Source organism: Balaenoptera physalus (genome assembly GCF_965194825.1).
Source record: "Balaenoptera physalus genome assembly, chromosome: 14".
In the NCBI taxonomy this organism is placed as follows: domain Eukaryota; kingdom Metazoa; phylum Chordata; class Mammalia; order Artiodactyla; family Balaenopteridae; genus Balaenoptera; species Balaenoptera physalus.
This window is the reverse complement of record NC_138893.1, coordinates 46,640,304-46,662,175: the sequence shown is the minus strand read 5'-3', so window position 1 is coordinate 46,662,175 and position 21,872 is coordinate 46,640,304. Positions and strand designations below refer to the sequence as shown.

Genomic DNA, 21,872 nt, shown 5'->3' with positions numbered 1-21,872 from the left:
GTCAGTGAATGGAAGGGAATATCACAAAATATTAAAAGTGATTACCTCCAGTGGGGTTTTTATTTTCTCAGCTATAGATATTTAAAGTTTTCAGTTTTTTTATGAGAATGCATTCTTTTTATAATGAGAAGAGGGAAATCATTTATCAAAATTTACTCATGAAATAAAAAGCAGCTTCCAGATAAAAGAGTAGAGGCTGCATTTAGGTATGTGTAGATGATTGTGTTAGTCACACTTACTCTACTTTTGAAGTCATGACCTAGAGGAAGGGAGAGTCATAACTACCCACCATCACTCCACAGTGCTGACTAATGCTCTGAATAAATTAATACTAAATCATTTCAAATAAGCAGGCTACTAGAACCCAATCAAAGACAAGAATGGAAAAAGACAAATCCCACTCATAAAATAAAAATTCAGGAAATTGCTAGATAGTGGCTTCTGATGAAGCAGTGCTCTAAATAATCTTTTCAAGGTCATCTGGTTAATTTATGCTGCATTTGTAAGTTATTGCGTATTTTAAAAATTAATGAAAGATTTAATTATATCAGGGTTGCCTGTGACCTTTTGTGAAATGACTTCATCATAAATCTGCAGGTATTTCAGAACTGTTTTCCAGGTTTCTAATAATTTGTTCTTAAATTAATGACATCCAGCCAGTGAAAGGAGTTGAGGCGGAGTAAAATGATTGAGTTGGGATTTGCGGTTTCCTAGCAATGGCTAATACTGAGTCCTGGACGGAGGTGGCAGAGAAGATGGTGTGTGACTCACCAGAATCCATAGCTGGTTTAATTGTTTACTTAGAAGAAAGAGAAATAAATCCAATGTGTCAATAGGGGAAATTGCAAGTAGCCAGTCTGGGTCATTGCAGAGCCTTTGATTTGGGGCACGTTTATCTACATGTCAATGTGGAGGCAACACCTGGACCAATGGGAGACTCCCTCTTCCCTGGTACCCAGAGGGATATCCCCCTCATTTGTGAACTGAAGGTCTATGCCTGCCCTCCATCCTACTGGCCATCCATGAAGTCCAATTTAGATTCCGTCACCCTAGTATCTCTGACCTTTACCCACCTTAAGGGCTTGATGAGAGTAGCTAAGCTGTCTCTGGAGGGCAGCTCATTTCCCTAGAACCCAGAATACATCATTGTCTGTGTCATTCTGATGACTCATTCGGCCCATTAGACTGTGCAGAGGAATGACAGATCTTAGCACATCAAAGAAAATCCTCTCTTAGAAGAACCTAGTAGCACACATTTATAGTTCCAGAGTTGCAGGCTAGAGCTTGGAAAACCCAGAGCTCTCTTTAGACACAGGAGCCTTAAGGAAAAACCAGCAAAATGTGGAAAGTGGGTCTTGTCTGAAGCCTTTCCTGGTTAACCGTAACCCTGGATGTGATCATGTTCTTCCAGCAATTACTCATGGTACTATTGTCACATATGGCGCACCATGACTCAACCTGCAAGCCGCAAAGGTATCCCCATGAAAAGCAGTCAGTGTTGTTGAAAAAATTGGGATTCAGGTGCCTTGGGTTCTAGTCCTTTGTGTTCTTGAGCAGACCACTACTTTACCTGGGGCTTGATTTCCCCAGCTAGCAGGTGAAGGGGTTGGGCCAAAGGTTTATCCCTAAGGACCCTTAGTCTTGAGTACTAAGACTTTATAGTTCTGTTTGCTCTTTTCCATGCCCAGGAACTCCCAACTAGAGGCCAAACCAATGAAGATTGCCATAGTTCAGGTTCAAGTACATAATTCTCCACATAGTAAGTGCTTTAGACCTTGAGACAAATTGAGCCATAATTGGAGCTCTCTAGGTAACATCATCTCTGCCTATTTCTCTTTTCTTACTTCCTCCAGCTGTGCTTTCAGTTTTATATATTTCATGGTGTTTTCTGCCTTTCATGCAAGCAGCCTAAGAGATCCCCCCACCCGTGCCCATACCTCTGTGCCAAACTGTGCAGTCAAGTGATTGCTAATGAGTCACAAAATGCTTAAAAAGGGATATGAGAGCCTTGTTGAAAGCGGTGCTGATAACTGTTATAACATTAGCAGCAGCTGCCTAAATTGGACTCCTGGCTCCAAGAACTGTTCACTGTATAACCTTTCACTGTGCTAAGGGTGACACTCAAGACATAGGAAAAAAATGCTACAAAAATTCAGAGGAAAGAGATCATTTTTTCTTCCGAAGAAGGAAAGGAGTGGAGAAGGAAGAAAGATCACAGAGCGCATAATAGAAAAGTTAGCATTTAAATTAAAACCCAGAAGAATAATCCATCAAGAAGATAGAAAAATCTCAAAACCTGCATAGTGCAATGATTGCATAATACAAAAACCTACAAAAACTCAAGGAGAATTGGAAGATTTGAAATATTGTAGGGGAATAGTTTAATAAACTTCACATAGAAACCAACAGACCAAGCAGTCCAAAAGTTAGTGTGGTTTTGGATATGAATGACATTATTGCAAGCTTGATTTAAGAGAACTATATGCAACCCTCCACACAACAAATAGAGAATATGTTTTTTAAAAAAAAACCTTTAATGTATTTTTTAAATTGACTACATACTGGGCCACATACAAAGGCTGGACTAATTCCAAAGAGCTGATACCATTGAGATTATATTCTCTCTGTTCAATCAAAATTTTAAAATGACAAGAAAAATAAATTTAAAAAACCCCACCTCATCTGCTTAGTTTTGTTTTTTAAAAGAGAAATCAAAATGGTCACTACAAAATACTTAGATTTGAAAAGATTTCCTTCTCCTTTCCCCCCTTCCAAGAATTACTGCATATTATTTGACTTCAGACTTGCAGAATGGGTAGGAGTTGGACAAGATCAGATGTTGGGACAGGCATCCCTGGCAGAGGAAAAGCAAGCGCTAGGAAATCATGCTTCTTTTAGTGGAACAAAAGGGAATTCTGTCTGAGCACAAGTAACACTGTGAAGTAGCAGGAGATAATGCTGCAAAGGTAGATAGGGAGGCTCTTGTATCAAATTCAAAGTTCTTAGCATGATATTCGTGACTAAATCTTGTAAGAGGTTAGGAACAAGAGTAGGTACCTTGGGAGTTTTCTGCATAGAAATTAAAGTTGAAGAGCTGAATGTCATAGAAGGACATTAGGGGACCTCTTGAGCCACATATGAAGAACCAATGTCAAGTGTAGGGACAGATAAGAAGAAGGCTTAAGTTACCAACAGAGATGTGAAGAGGAGGAGTGGGGGGAGAAGTACACTTGGAGAAGTAAGAGGAAGACAGGGAGGATATGGTGTTACTGAGACAAAGGGTTAGGGAAACTGAGGAAGGCCTCTGCTCCGTGGGAGAAGATTACCATGTGCTCACACAGGAAGTCTAGAAGAGAGATCACTTGGACTTTGAATACCTCAGGAACACTTCTAAGAGGAGATGGCATTTAAGTCAGGGCTTGGGTAGGTTTTAGGACAGGAGAGACTGAAGGAGGATGTTTCTAGTGAAAAACATGGCAAAAATAAGGTGTGAAATCAGGAGTATGTGTGTGGGGTGTGTGTGTGTGTGTGTGTGTGTGTGTATGCTAGGGACTCTGCTAAATGTTCCACAGCTATTATCATCAGCACATGTGTGTGTGCACACAAACACAACTATCTATGTAGACTAAGCATATGTAGAAAGGGAAATAGACCAGTTTGGCAGGAACAGATAGGGGAGAAGGAAGAAAAGTTTGGAAAGGAATATGATGGAATGGGATGAGATGGAATGCTAGTTCTAGGAACGTGGTCCCTATTCTATAGCCGTAATTTCTGAGTGTGGATGTGGTGTCATTGGAATAATGTTTTAAGACAACTGTCTGGAAACAGGTGGAGGATAGGTTTCATGAAGATGGATGTAGGGTGTAAACGAGTGAGGGGGCAAGAGGTACTGAGAGCCTGGAATACAGTCCTCAGACGGAGGAAGAGCAGCCAGTAAGAGCTTTGGCCTCACATGAATGTCAACTTGAAGCCTAGCTCAATCTTGACCTTGAACACGGCCCTAGGGCCTCAGTTTCCTCATCTGAAAAGGCTATACCTAAGATTCTCAGGCCTTGTGTGGAGGATTCGGGGTAATAATAGCCAGGGAACATTCAGCAGAGTCTCTGGCACCTGACAAGCATGCTGTCAATGGTAACCATCAGTGGTGGCCATTATTAGTATCAGGGCATAGGAGTGGGGTACAAGTGGAGTTGGTGAATGTGAGAGATTTTGTAGAAGTGTAAGAAAAGGATTGAGTGTCAGGCTAGAGGTTAAGAGAGAAGACATACTGAGGGCTGAGCCTCTGCTAATGCAGAGGTTTCTAGCCTGATGTCTGAGAATTCAGTTGAGGCAGTAACAGAAAGAGGAAAGTCAGGAAGAAACTGGCAGAGTCAGCTTTGGCCTTGTTCTCTTTCTTAAGGTTTTCTTCAGGCAGACAGAGATGGGAGAGGTGGGGGTTACAGGAGCTCAGGGTGCTGGTGCTGGAGTGACTGAGGAGGATAAGGGAAGGGGGAGGGCCTGGGGCAGCTTGATGACAACACAGTATTATCCTAGTGGAGTTCCACCAGATGTTCCCTCAAAGGTCAGTCTGCAGTGACATCCTGCTAATCTAACTCCCCACGCACTGTTGATTATATCTTTTGCATATTTCCAGTGGTTTCCTAGTGATGAATTCTTGTTATTTTCCTCTCGGAAAGGTTGTGGTCAACCACTGTCTCCTTGAAACTTCTTACAGCTTTTATAACTGTATATAAAAGTTGGTGTATTTGGAGGTCAAAAAAAGAACCAGGTTACTATGCAGGGGAGAATCAGGTAACCCAGAGTTGCTCTCCTGTAAAGACGAAAACATCTTTACATAGCCTGCTCCTCTAATTACATTTAGTGTGGCATTGTTTCCACCTAAATTATAGCAATTATATACCAATATCCCCTTTGAAATCATTTAATTAATGAGTAGCTATCCCTCTGTGTGGATGGAATTCTAATGAAGTCTTTTATTTTTGTAAACCACCTCCATCCCTCCAATTAATCACTTCCCTCCCCACAAGGTTTCCTCAGGTCTGGATGGTGGATTAGAGAAGGTGTGTTATTTAGGGTCCCAACAAATCACGGTTGTTTGTGGAAATCCTAGCACAGACCGTGATAACAAGGGGTAGAGAAACTGCTGCTATTTTTCCTGAGATTGTTTTAGTCCTCCTAAACCTCAAAGGGCACACAACTCAACCATGATCTTTGGCCCAGAAATAAGGGTAGATAAAGCCATTACCCCAGTTTTGGAAGAAGTGGATGGTTTTGATAGATTAATTCTACCCATTAATCAACCCAGAACTATTTATTGAGCATCTGTTATATGAAAGAAGTGCCAGTGGAGACAAAGCTGAATGACGCTAATTGATAAATCCTTTGTGTATGGGGTCATCAGGAGACAGATAGCTTATCTACCTGGAGGTAGACATAGGGACTGAAAGAACATAAACTCTTGGAAATCGTCTTTAAGGAGCCATGTTCCACCTAGACTATTTTTGCATCCCATCCTTTCAGTATACGTGTCACTGATTAAAAATGATCTTCTGTGAGGAAGCTGAAAGCTTGAGAGATGAAGTGATTTGCTCAAGGTCACCTAGCTAATTTAGTGGCTGACAAGGACTAGGAAAAGACAAGTCTGCTATTTTCTTGCCTACTACTTTTGCCACCATGCCCAGACCACCTGTATGTCCAAAGTTAAACAACCACACAAGAGGACACTTTGTGACCAGAGTCACATTAGCAGTGCAGACAGATAGCAACAGAGGAGTTTAATAGAAAGAGAGAGATGGTCTTAGGTTTGTAAAGCCCAAGACGAAGGCGAATCTTGAGTGGAGCCAAAAACTCTCATGAAAAAAAAATCCAGGTGACAAGGTAAAAAGAAAAAGAAAAACAGAAGTAATAAATTGTAATAGATTTTTCCTGAAAATCCATATTGTGAAAAATGGCTCTGAGAATTCATTTATTTTGTTCTGTGGTGGGGAGTAACTTCTTCAGGGGAACTAAAGGGTAGGCTACCTGTTTCCAGACAGTCATCTGTATTTATGTATGAGGTATCTACTTTCTGCAAGGCTCTATAGAAGATGCCACACACACACACACACACACACAAAAGACAAAGCCCCTGCATTTTAGGTTAGTATTTACCTTGCAAAAGGAATTTTGAGCCAACCCTATTGAAACCTCTTGATGAGCAGGGCCTTGGGTATGAGTCTGTGGGGGTCCCAGCAATGAGAATGATGGCGATGGTAATGAATATTTATTGTCAATTGGGAGTTTTCAAGATTTTCACATACATTATCTTGGGGTTTTGATTATGTTGATGAAAATACGCTTTGAGTTAAGAAGGGGGACTGGGGATACATTTCTGAAGAAGGAGGTCAAAATAGTTTATCTTGGTAATTTCAAGGAAGTGGGACTGTGGATGACAGTGAATTTGAACACGCTAGAAATTAGCTTTTTTGCCAAAGACTTGAAAATGAAGCCACCCTCTCGAATTGCCTTGTTCCCTTGGTACCCAGTAATCAGCCATTCTTTGTCAAGCAACTATTGTTGAAAGGCTTTATGTGGTCCAAAGAAGTATAAGAACATTCCCAGCCTTACAAAGCTTTCTAATTGGTTGCTACAAATTTGACCAAAAATACAAGAAAATTAAATTCTGGATAAGCGGTCTAGAACAGTGTTTCTTAACAGGTGGTCCTGGAGACAACAACATCAGCATCACCTGGGGAGTTATTAGATATGCAATAATCAGGCACCCATCACTACTAATTAGAAAGTCTGGGTGTGGGACAATCTATATTTAACAAGCTCTCTAGTTGATTCTGATGCGGACAGTGGAGATCCTCTAGTCTAGAGATAACGGGACCATTTGAGTTTCTGAGGAACGAGAGCTCAGTATTATTGGAACAGTCACAGAAGACTTTCTAAAAGAAGTAGTACCTGTTTTGGGAATTACATTATCCTTTTGGAGATGTTCCACATCTTTGGTTCCTCCACCCTAGCCATCTCTTGAGTTTTTGTATTCAATTCGTTTATGAATCACTTTGTTTCCCAAAAAGTTACCACAGTGGGACGAATATGCTGCCCCTGCTTTACTGGTGATAAGCTTAGAGGAACATTTCCAGGAGATGAGAGGCTTTTATCTGGGAAGTTGATTTCTTATATTATTATTTAGAAGCAGTCTAGGTTTTCTGTTTCTCCAATCCAGGACCAAGTTCATCTAGTCAGTGTTTATCACCTCAAAGTGATGGACGTGGTTTCTAATCCTTCTAACTTCTCTGCCGGGTTCTCACTTCTGCAGATCCTGTTGTGAATTTTAACATCTGTTCTAAGAGTAGTTATGAAAGGGGATGAGAAATGCTTGAAATTAAGTTAGTCCTTATTTTATCTCTGACTTAGTTTGCTGTGTTTCTGTCATTTCTTCATCTTCCATGAGCTCCAATCAGAAGAGCAGTGAATGAATCCAGTAGTGAACAGAATTAGGGAAGCCAGATCTTTGCAAAAGAGAGACCCTGCATCAGAGTCACTTATGCCCCAAAGGAGGGGGCCCACCATGAGCTGATAGTGGATGGAGAGACGGGAGTACATCAATGTCTGAAAGTTACTAAGGGGTTTTACCCTACTAATTTTAGTTGGGATCCAGTGAGAAAATGAACAAAGCTCATAATCCTAACATTAAATGTTTAAAAATTTGCATCTGGCACAGGAAAATGACCCCGTGGGAGAGCATACTAGCCAACCCCTGAGTGGAAATATCAGTGTATCAATTTACAGTTTGGGGAAGGACCTGGAAAACATGGTGTAAGGAAATTTGGGTTAGAAGCCAAAGAAATACTGGTGAAAGGAATGCACCTGCGGGAACTGTAGAAGAGAAGACTCTAAGTTAGTCCACAAGTTCTGAATGAGCCTCTATTTTATGTTCAGTTCTGAAATGAGCCCTCAGATCAGAAACAGATATCCCTAAAAGCCGGGAAGGCCAACAACATGGACATCCTTAGAGGCTCAGGGTCACTTAGGCCACACGTACTTGGATGATGCCAGCATCCTCCTCAACATCAGCCCTGGGAAATGGTTAAGCCTGAGCTTGAAGTTCTCTGCTTACTAACTCCTGAGCCATTCCTTTCCTGTGTGGGCAACTTTGTCTATTAGAAAGATCTCTCACATTTTGTAAACTTTAACACTTTTATTTTTTGTTATTTTTTAATACTCAAGAGATCTCCCTAAAGTGCCCATTTATTTATTGTTCTTCCCTCCACTGCCCCTTCCTAAGTCGTCCCCAGGTTAACCAGCCATAGTTTTTATACCACTCCTTGGATTGGTAGATGAACAGTGGTCTCAAATCATATCACCATTTGTATTATTTCTTGTGCCTCCTGTAACAAATTACCACAAACTGGGTGGCTGAAAAAACAGAAATTTATGCTCTCATAGTTCTAGAGGTCAGAGTCCAAGGTCAAGGTGGCAGCAGGACCGCGCTCCCTCTAGTGCACTAAAGGAGAATTCGTTCCATGCTTGTTCCATCTTCTGATGGCTCCAGGTGTTCCTTGGCTTGTATCTGCATAACTCGTCTTTGCCTCTGTCTTCACATAGCCTTCTCCTCTCTGTATGTCTCTCTTCTTTGTATCTCTTATAAGGATACTTTTCATTGGACTTAGGGCCAGGATGATTTTATCTTCAGATCCTTAACTCACAACTGCAAAGACCTTTTTCCAAATAAGGTCCCATTCACAGGTTACAGGGAATAGAACATGGTCATGTCTCTTCGGGGAGCCACTATTACATCCAGTACATCATCTGAATCCCTCTCTTTTTCAGTGGTCCTTAAACTTTGGGAACTGTGAACCCTTTTGAAAATCTGATAAAAAGATATGTAATGTCTCCATAGATAAATACACACAGGCCAGTAAATGCATATTTTTATTTCAAATTTCAGGAGATTCAAACTCCACTACCACCACCAAAGCCCCTACATGTACTACTCACGTATATCCTTCTTGAATGGTGACATCCAACACTAAGTACAATTCTCCTTTGTTATGTAGTTAATGTAAAGCAGACCAGGATATTGCCTCTTTTGTTCTAGAGAATATACAAAATTCTGCATTCATTAATGCATTCTAAGATTACCTTAAGTATTTCTGGTCTCTCTGAAGTGTTTACTTATATTAATTACCTTGTATACGAAAATTCTTAAGCTGCATCATCATCATTATCATCATCATTATTATTATGTATCCTGAGCTGCACCAAGCCCCATTTCTTTTATCCAATACTTATGTAGTTGCCAGGGAGGGGCCTGATATTTTCCCCTGTTATGTCATATATTATTAAATTCAGCCTGTCTCTTCAGTCTGTCAAGACCTTTTTTGGTCCTGATTCTGCCGTCAAGCATATTGACTGTTTCTTCCAGCTTTGTGTCATCAGAAAATGCAACTTCCAATGATGACCATTATTTTCATGTCATCAAGTCATTAATAAAAATGATGAACAAGAAAGAGCAGACAGCAGGTAACCTTGCAGCTGACTACTCACCCCCTCCCTCCTGGTTGATTTTAATGCCTTAATTACGTACTGTTCAGCCACATAATTTTACTAGCACCTGACTCATGTTTTTTCATCTTTTCTTCAAGACTGCTACAGCAGACCATCAGGTGCCTTGTTGATATCTGGGTAAATCATGTGCCTCATATTTCCTTCTTCTGTGTGCCTAGTAATCCTTTCATAGAAAGGAATGGGATTCATCTGACATGATGTATTTTGTGATCTATAAAATAACTGTAAACTGTTTGGAGTAGGTAGAGTATTTTGTTTTCTGTTTAGCATCACTAATATCCTGCTACTCAGACTACTCCAATCAGGGAAGACTTTCTAGAGGAGGTAGCATTCGAATGTGGGAGGATTTGGATAGGCTGGATAGAGAGGGAAGAAGACATTTATCAAGGTTTCTCCCACTGTTTGTTTTTTCTTGATGAGCTTTTAACCTTATTCTCCTGTCTTAAAACAAATAGAAACTTTTTATGAGATAACTGTTTTGTTAAAGATTAAAAGTTGACTGACACATGACCTTTCCGTGAGCTGAATCATAACTAAATGGTAGAAATACCTTAGTGTAGACCTGGCATGGATGTATTGGATTTGGAGACCAATGAATATAGCAAGAATGCAATAGAACGGAGAGAACGTCAGGGCAGGTACCCCACGCAGTACTGGCCACACGGTCCAGGGTATGCTAGTCTCTTGGCTCCTACTACTCAAGGCTGAGGTAAGATTCATGCAAAGATCATACGGTTTTACTAAAGGAGAGACCCACAGTCACTCCCTCAAATCTGTTTAATCTTTTTTATTTTTCAGACAAAGCTCTAAAAAGCTTTATTTAACGAGCAAATGATAGAAGATTAAAAATCATTTCCTAAGGTGTATTCTAAGTTGTGTGATCTACAAAACAATTCTTTCTCCATTTCACAATTTTAATTAGCTCCATCCCTCCCAAAGCATCCTCATCTTTCAGATAGCAGAAGGAAATGTCCCTTGAGGAGAGTTAGTCTCTTAGGTGTCACTATGAGGATATTTGAACTTGGGAAGAGGAGAATCCAGGGCTGTGAGCATGATTAATTCTTGCTGGAATGGAAGCCATCCGGTTCCTTGAAAGACTTCAGTGGGTTTTGGTTCCCGGCATGATTGGTCTCCCCTTTACATCACTCTGATAGATGCCTTGCATTGTAATTACAAGACATGCCACCTGAGTGGAGTATGGATGATCAGTCTTTTTTTCTATTTTTCTAGAAATGATTGATCATTCATGTTTATAGGGCTATCAACTGCTGGACTTTGAAAAGGTCAGTATTGATTATCTAAGTCACGCAGAAAGTGTGCTTCTTTGCTATACATAAATATGATTTCCTTTTATGAGACGACTGATTTCTCAGGGCAGGGGGAAAGAGGGTGGTATTCACATGAATTAAGCAATGAGAATTTCAACTAAAACACACTTAGATTCAGTCAGAATATTTGAACTGGCGAGGTCATACTTTAGATTAGCTAATCCACACCCACCCCTCCCAACATACACACGTACAATTTACTTTACAGATGAGAAAACTGAGTCCCTGCCTGTGGACATAGTAGCTATAACAGTCGTGCTTGGTTTGAGAAGAAGACTATACGTGAAAATACGAGGAGCAGGTCTACCTGTGGAGAGGATTGTAGATGATTGGGGAAGATTTTTCCTTCACCATACCTTTCTATATCTGAAGTGCTTCCTGTAAAGCACATATATTACTTTTGCAAAAAAAAAAAAAAAAAGTTGGTTTTACACCCACAGTGAATACTGTGTCAATTGGCTGGAGTTGTGTGGTCAGTGGACTTTCCCCTCAATAGCCTTCACAGACCTGGCTTTAGAAGAATCATTAAAGTCCAGGCTGCAATTCAGCCCTCTGTCCCTCCAGTCCTTGTGCACTAGACTAGACGCTGTGACTGACTATGGGGCTTTATCTGCTTGCCTTTCTCATTTGTCCCCTAAACACTTAGAGTTTTTGGCCACTTCAGCCTCCGGTCGGAATGGCAGTTGGTGAAGGTGGGCTACAAATCTATCTTCAGCCGGCGCTGCGGCAAAGAGGATTATCAGACCTGGCACCTGCTCAATCAGGTACAGTGCAGGGTAGGGGGTCCTGTGTCCTAGGAACAGGGGCCACTGCAAGCCCTGTTTGGTCCTATTGGGCCTTCCTATTTGGAGAAGGAAAGTAGTGGGCCATCTGGGGGTGATGGTGGGTTTCGGGGGAGGGATTGGAACCCACACACCCAGGTCTAGCAGGGGCAGGTGATATTTTGGGACCATTGTGCACCCTGGAATCCTGATCTACTCGTTGAAATCACCGAGCAGCCTGGGGAAGTGGTGATAATGGTAACCTGAGATTTTAGTGCTACCCATGGAGAAATAAGCCCAGAAAACTAGGAGACCCCACCAATGATGTGATCATCTCACCTTTTACTGGGAAGCATGAGAGCATTTCTCAGACCAGCCTGAAGTCAGGACCCAGGAGCGTTGTGGACAGGACCGCAGAGAAGGGGTGAAAGGTGGAGGTGAGGGGCTCTAGCAAGGCAGATATTTAGTGCTATGCAACATAGGCAGACTTCTTTTTTCTTCAGAACTATTGGGTCCTTATAATTTGTATCAACAAATTTTTATCCTTCTCTTTGTGCCCTTGACTAGGAATAAGGGCTTGGACACAGTGGTTTATCATAGAGAGGGAACTTATTGGGTCCACTTCAATTTTACTCTAAAGATGATGTGAAAAATATGCCAGAAGTGGGTTCTTTTCCACTGGAATCTCTGCTGACGCCATTCGGGCAATTGCCGGGTGGTCTGTGAGGATGACCTGGAGTGTTTGCATTCTCTATGGAGGTGGAGAAGAAACAAGACAAAGCAGCCATCACTGGCTAGGTTAGGTGGAGGGACAGTGAGAGGCCAGCCTCCCATAGTGTTCCTCTTGCGGGGTAGTAAAAGATCAGCCTTTTAATCTTGGAAACTCCTGAATGGTTCCTGGGAGGGAGATTTCTACATAGAGTGATGAGAAGAGAATGAAGAGGCTAACGCTGGCTTATTTCACCATCTTTGTGTTTTTCTGCCTCTCTCACTATGGACTTTCTTCGTAAGGGGGAGCCTTGCGTCATGGGAGAAAGGAAAATATTCAAGAAACGCAAGCCAGGAGCTCAGTGTGCCCTGGGCCGAGACTCCTCAGGGACGGTGGTCTCAGAACCCTGTGTCTGTGCCGACTGGGACTTTGAATGGTGAGTCCCTGGGCATCTCATTGCCAATTCCAGCTAGACATTTACTGGTTGGGGGGATGAGGGTGAAGATGAAGCCGGGGAGGAAGGCATGACTAAGAGATAGGTGTGTCTGCTGGCCTATGGGCCTGGCTGCCCCAGTTCCTGGCCAGATGGGATGTCTGCATCCCTGGAAGGAGGACGGGAGGAGGCGATTTCACAGGGAAGATCACTGTTCTATCAGAGCAGCATGTCCAAGGGGACTTCTTCCCATCTTCAGTTAGCATTTGTCCTGGGAAGTCCCAGAGAGGTGGGGCTGGACACAGAGAGCTTAGAGAGCTGCCACCTTGGACAGTTACCTCCAGAAACGTTAGCTAGAATTGTGCTCTTCCAAATGAGCTCTCTTATCGTCATTTCTTTTTTTCTCCCTCTAATGACAACCACAAAGAATGACTTTGACTCTCACCTATTAGCTAATGACTCACAAGTTTCCAAATATTTACCTCCATCTCTGGCCTGTCTCTCCTCTTGGATGGGGACATTTGTATCCATCTATTTACTCAGCATCCATCTTCCCTTGAATTGCTAATAGGGATTTCAAACTTCGTGTGGCCAAGCAGAATTCTTCCTGAACACCCACTAGTGGAAGCAGTTTTTCAACTTTTCTTAAGCCACCCACCCCCCATCCCGGACCAGCTTTTCCAAATTCAATAAAACACACTGATATCCACTCAGTTGCTTAAGTCAAAATCCCAGGAGAGCTTGATTTTTCCCTTTACCCTCAGGTCCAGGCCATCCACAAGTCCTTGAAAGTCTCTATTTCCAAAACACATTCTAACTCAAAGCACCTCTACCCATGACCACTGCAATCTGGATCACTCCAACAGTTTACTAACTCACTCTCTGCTTCCTCTCTGGTCACCCTGAAATCTATGCAAAGTTATATTTTAAAAACCCAAGTCAGATCATATCACTCCTTTACTTGAAGCACTCCAATGGCTTCCCCTCTTCCTTAAAATATAATCTAACCTTCTTTCTTTGCTCCACTGTAGATGATTGACCCATTGCCATTGTTCCTTAACTTCTTACTGTTTTCGCCTCATTCACTATTTTGCAGCCACACTACTATCTCCTACACTTTGATTAACCCAGACCCATTCCTAGCAAAGGAAACAGCAAGTACAAGGATTTCTTCCACATCTCAGCATGGCTGGCAACTTTGGATCACTCATGCCTCAGCAAAAATAGCAGCTCCTCAGAAATGCCTTCTGAGACCATCTAATCTCACCTACACCCTGGCACTCTCTGGCACATCACCCTGTTTAATTGTCATCTTAGTATTAATCACAAATAGAGAGATTGTGTTTTTTGATTTCTTTATTATTGCCCATCTTTCCCCAGTAGAATGGAAGTTCTGTGAGTGCAGGAATTTTAGACATTCTTTATTGTGGCATCCTCCATGCCTAGCCCAAAGTAGGCATTGAACTGTCATACGATGTTTCTGAATGTTGTTTCTTTTAGGAGAGGCAAAAACCTTCCCAAACCTGGGAATGGGTGATCCCATTGGTGACTGCAGAATCATCCCAGGCTGATGCCAGTTGGATGAATTCTTCCTCTGTGTCACAGTCAAAAACTGAAGTTCATTTGAGATATTTTCATCACCCATTCCAGGTTAAAAGACAAAGCTAAGGGCTCAGGTGTCAGCCTATAGACATGGAAGGGGCAGGACCATGACAGAGCTGCATTAGGGCTTATCTGGTGTCTAATAACAGAAATAAGTCCAAATGGAACTTATACAGACCCTCACCCCCTCCATCCTCATTTCCTCCAGCCTGTTTCTTGATTTGTTCTGTAAGCCATCTTCCATTTCCCACTTTCTACTATGACTGTAACTGGTAACAGCAAGCCCGCTAGTTGACCATGACTGCCCCCCTACCTGCTCTTCATCCCTGAACTCATGCATTGAAAAGCTTGACTTCAGCAGGAATCATCCAAATGGGATGTGCTAAATGGAATTTAATTTAAATGACAGGGTCCTATCTGTAGCATTTTTGACCCTTTGGAAACAAAGGATATATTCACAATTGGGAAGAATAATTTTTAATTATTAACCACAATCCGGACAAATAGTCATAGCAGTGACACAGTAGGCCACTCAGAATTATGGTACATGACATATTGATGTCAACCTGAATATGCAGAATCTGAATATCAGGCTTCCTTGTGTTCTTCTGCAGACTGACTCCATAGAGGTGCATTGTCTTCGCATATGTCATGCTACATTTTCTCCTGTGTCTCTCTGAACTGTACTAGACCCTCACCCATTGTTGGGAAGTCTTACAATTGAGAAAGAGTAGGAATTGTAACATAAATATTTTTTTCTTCAGCAATTACATTAACATTTACTAGTCTGGAAAAAAAAACCAGCTCTGATATTCAATTTTTGACCTTGGGAAATTTACTTAATCTCTATGACTTCACCTCCTAGGCTATTAAATACAAATATATAACATGTATCTCATTGGGTCCTAGGGAGGAATAAATGAATTCACATACATCATTAATGTGAATAAGGAGTTTATCCTAATGGTATACACAGCTTTTGATGCTGCGGTTGTTGTTAATCTTGAACCCCAGGGTTAAGTGGTCCCCATGGTATTGTTAGCAAGTAAATCAGAGCTTATACATCCAAATAAGCACTATCTTCAAAGTTGAACCTTTGGGTGTTATCCATTTATTTCAGTGGTGATGGTTTTGCTTAAACTATTTCTGAACCTGTCTTTGGAAAACTGCTGTCAGAATGCATCTATAAGTAAAGAAGTGGAGGGAGAGGCCCTTGCAAAGTATTCTATGGTTCTCACACTTGCATTGGTAGAGGTACCACCTGGACCCAACACCCTGTAATGTCAGTATCATTACTATGACATTTTAATGAGAAGAAAATTAGCATCTGGAATGTAAGTTACTTGACCAAAATCACATTAGCAGTGAGAGAAAGAAGTGAGGATCAAATGTAAGTCTAGCTAAATTCCACATTCTCTTCTCTATATCATGCCATTTCTCAAGAAATCAAACAAATTTTGTTATTTTAGATACACTTTATTTTTAGAAGAAATAGGGTCCCCAAGTTTGTTTATTCTAAAATTAAATGATCTCATTCTCAAATGATCTAAGTTAACTGCTGGTGATGAGGTTTAATATAGAATGTTCCATGAACTCTAAACCAATGCTAAATAAAGTAGTTTTGGCCATTGGTAGTAGAATTGTCATAGGTGTATGGCGTTCAAGAAGACTTTATAGAATTTTGAAGGGAGATATGTAAGACATGGTATGTTTGGCTCTCTGTAGCCAATCATACCTCATATTAAAAAGAAGATAGAACCACTTGAGTCTGAGTTAGGACCAACAAACACACAAGACTTGAAGCTGGGTTAGCAGTCATAATCTGAGAACAAAAGCAAGAAAAATCATGTGACCTAAAAGTATTTTTGCACTACTTTTGAGTATGGCAGAGAGTTTGATTCTGAAATTTCTGGGATTTTTTGTTGTTGTTATGGTGGTTTTCATGGACAATGGGACTGAGTGTTTAAAATTTTTTTCTTTGTTTTATTTTTAAGTCAACTTCAATAAGCATAGGTATCAGTTAAAAATACAGTTTTCCCCTCAAATATAGTTTGTCTGTTTGTTTGTCTTTAATGCTCATGCTGAAAAATCCGTGTATGGCAACAGTTGCATAGCCCTGTCTCCTTCTCGATGTTCCTTCCTACCAGGAAGTGTTAGCTAAGGACTCTGAAGACCCCAGCTTGGTTAGTATAAGTGATTACCATGCATATTCCACCTAGTTGTTTCCCTAAGCCAAATCAGGTCATGTTCATTGGATTGGTCCAGGCAACTTTTTTTTTTTTTAAAGGGGAAGAGGAGGAAATGAGGAGTCTTTTTTTTTTTTTTTTTTTTTAATTGATTGATTGATTGCTATGTTGGGTCTTCGTTTCTGTGCTAGGGCTTTCTCTAGTTGCAGCAAGCGGGGGCCACTCTTCATTGCGGTGCGTGGGCCTCTCACTATCGTGGCCTCTCTTGTTGCGGAGCACAGGCTCCAGACGCGCAGGCTCAGTAGTTGTGGCTCACGGGCCTAGTTGCTCCGTGGCATGTGGGATCTTTCCAGACCAGGGCTCGAACCCGTGTCCCCTGCATTAGTAGGCAGATTCTCAACCACTGCGCCACCAGGGAAGCCCCAGGCAACTTTTAAGTCTCAGAGACAGCAGGGAGTAGAGACTGGGGAGGATGGATTAAACGCGTTGATTCTGGTGGAAAAGTTAAAGAATGCAGCCTGGGTTCACAGAGGAGTTTTCTGCCCGTATCGCTCTGCTTAAGAAGGAAGGCTTGGGGCTTCCCTGGTGGCGCAGTGGTTGAGAATCTGCCTGCTAATGCAGGGGACATGGGTTCGAGCCCTGGTCTGGGAAGATCCCGCATGCCGCGTAGCAACTGGGCCCGTGAGCCACAGCTACTGAGCCTGCGTGTTTGGAGCCTGTGCTCGGCAACAAGAGAGGCCGCGATAGTGAGAGGCCCGCGCACCGCGATGAAGAGTGGCCCCCACTTGCCACAACTAGAGAAAGCCCTCGCACAGAAACGAAGATCCAACACAGCCATAAATAAATAAATAAATAAAATTAAAAAAAAAAAAAAGAAGGAAGGCTTTATAGATTCTCAGATACCTTTACTTGTAGAGCACCATTGACTTTCGCAACTTTCACCCTTCCATCCAGAGTGGGTGTCAGTAACAAGTATGAATTTTACATAAATATTGATGTTTCTACTTAACGGCCTCACAAATCCCCCAGCCTCATGTTTACTGTACAGAACCTCTCTGTAGCAACCTCCATTATGGCGCTGGTGAGGGGCTAGGAGCAAATCCTCCGTGAGAAGTTAAGTTTGTCAGAAACTAGTGAGTAGCCAGAAAAGGGAGCTGCTATGAAGTCCTATGAGGGCTCCTAGGAAGTACTTGCCCCCTGGGAGGTCCAAATGCATTTGTTCAGTGAGAAACCAAGTTGGACCAGAGATTATGCCAAATTGTTCTCTTTCTTACTCTTCATCCAGCCACTCACACAGCAGTAATTTTGCTGAGCACCTACTAGGTGCCAAGTTTTTTAGATGGATTAACTTACTTAATCTTCCCAACCAGCTCTTGGAAGGAGAGTCTGTTATCATAGGCGTTTTATAAATGAAGAAATCGAGACAAGAGAGGTTAAGTGTAACTCATTCAAAATAATAATATGCTACTCCAGAGTCTCAAGTCTCAGTATGTCTTTTTTTTTTTTTTTTGCCCACACCTCGCAGCTTGTGGGATCTTAGTTCCCCAACCAGGGATTGAACTCAGGCCCTTGACAGTGAAAGCGTGGAGTCCTAACTACTGGACTGCCAGGGAATTCCCAAAGTCTCACTATGTCTTAGTGTTTACCTTCCATGTCCAGTATGGCTCCAGATCCACAGAGCGAGTTTATCAAGTGGCAGTGTAGAACAACGAGGGGAAGAGATTTGGGGTGCCATAGTACGTAAATTCAGGCACGTCTGAAATCTAGTCAACCTTTAGTATTCTGCATATAGGGCCCAATCTAGCATATTTTTTCTATAGACTAGGCATTGTAGAAAAATCGAAGATGTATTAGCCAGAGTTATTGGATGCAAAGAAGGGATGACAGGAAATAATAGAGTATAATTGGGTGCTGAATTTCATGATCCAGACCTATGCTGTACAGTATAGTAGCCACTAGCCACATGTGGTTATTTGCATTAAAATTAGATACAATGAGCCCATCGACAGACGAATGGATAAAGAAGATGTGGTACATATATACAATGGAATGTTCCTCAGCCATAAAAAGGAATGAAATTGGGTCATTTGTAGAGACGTGGATGGATCTAGAGACTGTCATACAGAGTGAAGTAAGTCAGAAAGAGAAAAACAAATATCGTATGTTAGCGCATATATGTGGAACCTAGAGAAATGGTACAGATGAACCGGTTTGCAGGGCGGAAATTGAGACAGAGATGTAGAGAACAAACGTATGGACACCAAGGGGGGAAAGCGGCGGGGGGGTGAGGGTGGGGGGGTGATGAATTGGGTGATTGGGATTGACATGTATACACTGATGTGTATAAAATTGATGACTAATAAGGACCTGCTGTATAAAAATAAAATAAAATAAAATTCAAAAATTAAAAAAAAAATTAAATACAATGAAACATTCATTTCTTCCGTTCAACTAGCCACATTTTGGGTGCTCAAAAGTCACATGTGGCAAGTGGCTACCCTATTGGATAGCATAGATGTAAAACCTTTCCATTATCACAGAAAGTTCTGTGGGACAGCATTGGTCCTCCCTGCAAGTGCTAGGAATGGTCAGAGCAAAGAGATCACTGAGGACTGGAGTAATGATGGAAGGCTTCCTACAGGAAGTGGTGATGGAGCTGTATAGACTTGCTGCTGAATAAGTATGAGGAAAATGGGCAGCACATCCAAGAAAGCAGATATATGAAGGTTGTTGATGAATAGAGGGATAAGGCCAGATGGATAGCATGGGGTTAGATTAGGAGAGACACTTGAGCGATGATTGTTTGATTTTTTCAAACAATTTCTGAAATGGTTTGGATATAATTATCTTTCTATCTCTATAGCTCCATTTAGGCTATGCCTTAGCAAATGATGATGATGTTAATTATTAGTCCATTGTTTTTGTTGTGGTTTTTGTTGTGGTTGCTTCTCTTTTCTGAGTGTTCATGCTGTGGCTGCCATAAACCTCTATCTGGTCCTAAACCCAGCGTGCTCTACTGTCTCCTAAAATGAGACAGAGACACCTGTGGAACACTCATCCTAGAGCCGCAGCTCCCAAATGGGGAAATGGAGGAACTGGGGTCGATGAGGCTATGGTGGGGGTAGTACATAGTCTGAGAGTAGGATACACCCTACCACTGGGCCAGCAGAGACCATGACTTCTTGGATGGCTCCAAGAGGCTCAGAATGACATTAGGCCCTCCCTGCTGATTAAATGGGTGTTTCATGGGCTTGTACTAATGCTGAACCAGGGATCAGGAGTCTCAATTATCACCTTTGGTTAACATCATCAGGTGTGTACAGTCTTTAACAAGTCATTTCTCCTCTTTTTCTTCTCCTTTCCAATCTGTCAACTGAGGGGATTGAACCCAAGGAATACAGGTGTCCTTTCCTATTCTGACATGCAGAAGGTTTTTGATTTCTGAACCTTTTCTTGTCTATTCCTTCTTTGGATTGTCTGAGGCTTCTACCTGGATGGGACTTGGAGGACACATAGGTCCCTATGTGTCCTAAATGGGCAAGTTTTCCCATAAACTTTTAGAAGTTCTAAACCCTTTTATAGTCAAGAAAACCACAGAGGTGACTTATTTCTTAAAGGAAACTATCTGTGTGTTTGCAGAAGCTGTGGCAGCTTACTTCCCAGAGGCAAATCAAACTTTCTGGTACATTCTCTCCAAATGTCACAATTCAACAGAAAACCACCTGTCCTCAAGAAGCTGTAGCAGCAGCTGGGACTGCTTATTTGCTGACATCGTAAAAACTCCAGAGCTGGGAGGGAGCTTGGGCAGGATGAGAGATTTTAATATACATTTAGCAGAAGTTAATGAAGAAGTCCATAGCTTGGGGGCAGCCAGTGATGTTTCCATTAATGTTATTAAATATTAATGAGGCGCTTTTTCTCTTTGGGGCAAAGCAGCATGGCTGATGCACCTTTTTAAATTACTACATCACTAACAGGTAGCAGAGCTGAACAGAACTGCTAAAGATGGTTACATTTAGCAAGGAGAAATAAGACATTTCTCTCCTTCCCAGAGCTGCTTAGGAGAACACCCTTCCTTCAGAGATTACTAGTATTTCTTAGGATTCACAGGACATTCAATAGATTTACCTCATAAAGGAAGCAGGGAATTTTCTAGAAGTAGTGCAGACACACCACAGTCCAAATCTTTCTGCAGATAAACAATGCTTAGAAATCAGATATTCAGTGCTGTACTGGAAAATGTTTAACCACCGGCTCTCTGGGAACAAAGAAACAAATAAATAAGCCCTGATTAGTAGTGTTTGCTGATTGCTATAAATATTCCCACCATATCTGATTTCAAGTTACCAACATGGCATCATTGAATGCAGAATTAGGAAGCACAACATGTATCTATGTATTTACTGTATAGATACATAGACATAAATGACTTCAAGAGTATAAATAATAAAATGATGTACAATGACTTTTTTTATGTTTTTTTTTTTTAAATGAATTGACATGTTTTTATTTATTTATTTATTTGTCTGTGTTGGGTCTTCGTTTCTGTGCGAGGGCTTTCTCTAGTTGCGACAAGTGGGGGCCACTCCTTATCGCGGTGCGCGGGCCTCTCACTATCGCGGCCTCTCTTGTTGCGGAGCACAGGCTCCAGACGCGCAGGCTCAGTAGTTGTGGCTCACGGGCCTAGTTGCTCTGCGGCATGTGGGATCTTCCCAGACCAGGGCTCGAACCTGTGTCCCCTGCACTGGCAGGCAGATTCTCAGCCACTGTGCCAGCAGGGAAGCCCACAATGACATTTTATATATAATATTTATTGCATATAATAATGCAGCAAAATAATGAGGAATTTCTGTGTTTTCGGTATTTATTATCCTTTGAATATAATTTATTTAATTGAAATTTTGTATAACTTAATTTTTGATAATAGTTGTATTTAACAACCATTAACTAATTTGCAAAATTCCTGGAATTTTAAGTTGACTCTCATGGGCAGTTACCAGCTGGCACAACATTGAGTCCATATGAACTCTCAGGCTGGAAGATCTCCAGTCATTGATCAGGGGAGGCATGGCAAAAGATTACCTTGACAGACATGTCCCTTTCTCCTTTTCTTCCAGTTTCATTTAAACTTGCCGTATCAAAGCTGGTCTTGACCTTCACCTTTCCGTGTAGCGATTTGCAATGACTCAAGCTCACACTCACTCCACAGGCATCTGTTGAGCACCTGGGATTCTCTCTGTGGTCCACACTGGGAAGTCAACCATGGGCTCACAGTCTCCCTGCAGAAATAGACCA

The 21,872-nt window shown here is 41.7% G+C and overlaps 1 protein-coding gene across 4 annotated transcripts in view; it reads left to right on the top strand.

Annotated features, from left to right (window-relative positions):
• SORCS3 (sortilin related VPS10 domain containing receptor 3) overlaps positions 1-21,872 on the top strand; it is a 610,389-nt gene that overhangs the window by 549,076 nt on the left and 39,441 nt on the right. For all 4 annotated transcript variants that reach the window (XM_082425089.1, XM_082425088.1, XM_082425091.1 and 1 more), the window contains exons 15-16: positions 11,533-11,650; positions 12,659-12,792. In XM_082425089.1, the coding sequence (XP_082281215.1) occupies positions 11,533-11,650; positions 12,659-12,792 (252 nt within the window). The remainder of the gene's footprint in view (positions 1-11,532; positions 11,651-12,658; positions 12,793-21,872) is intronic.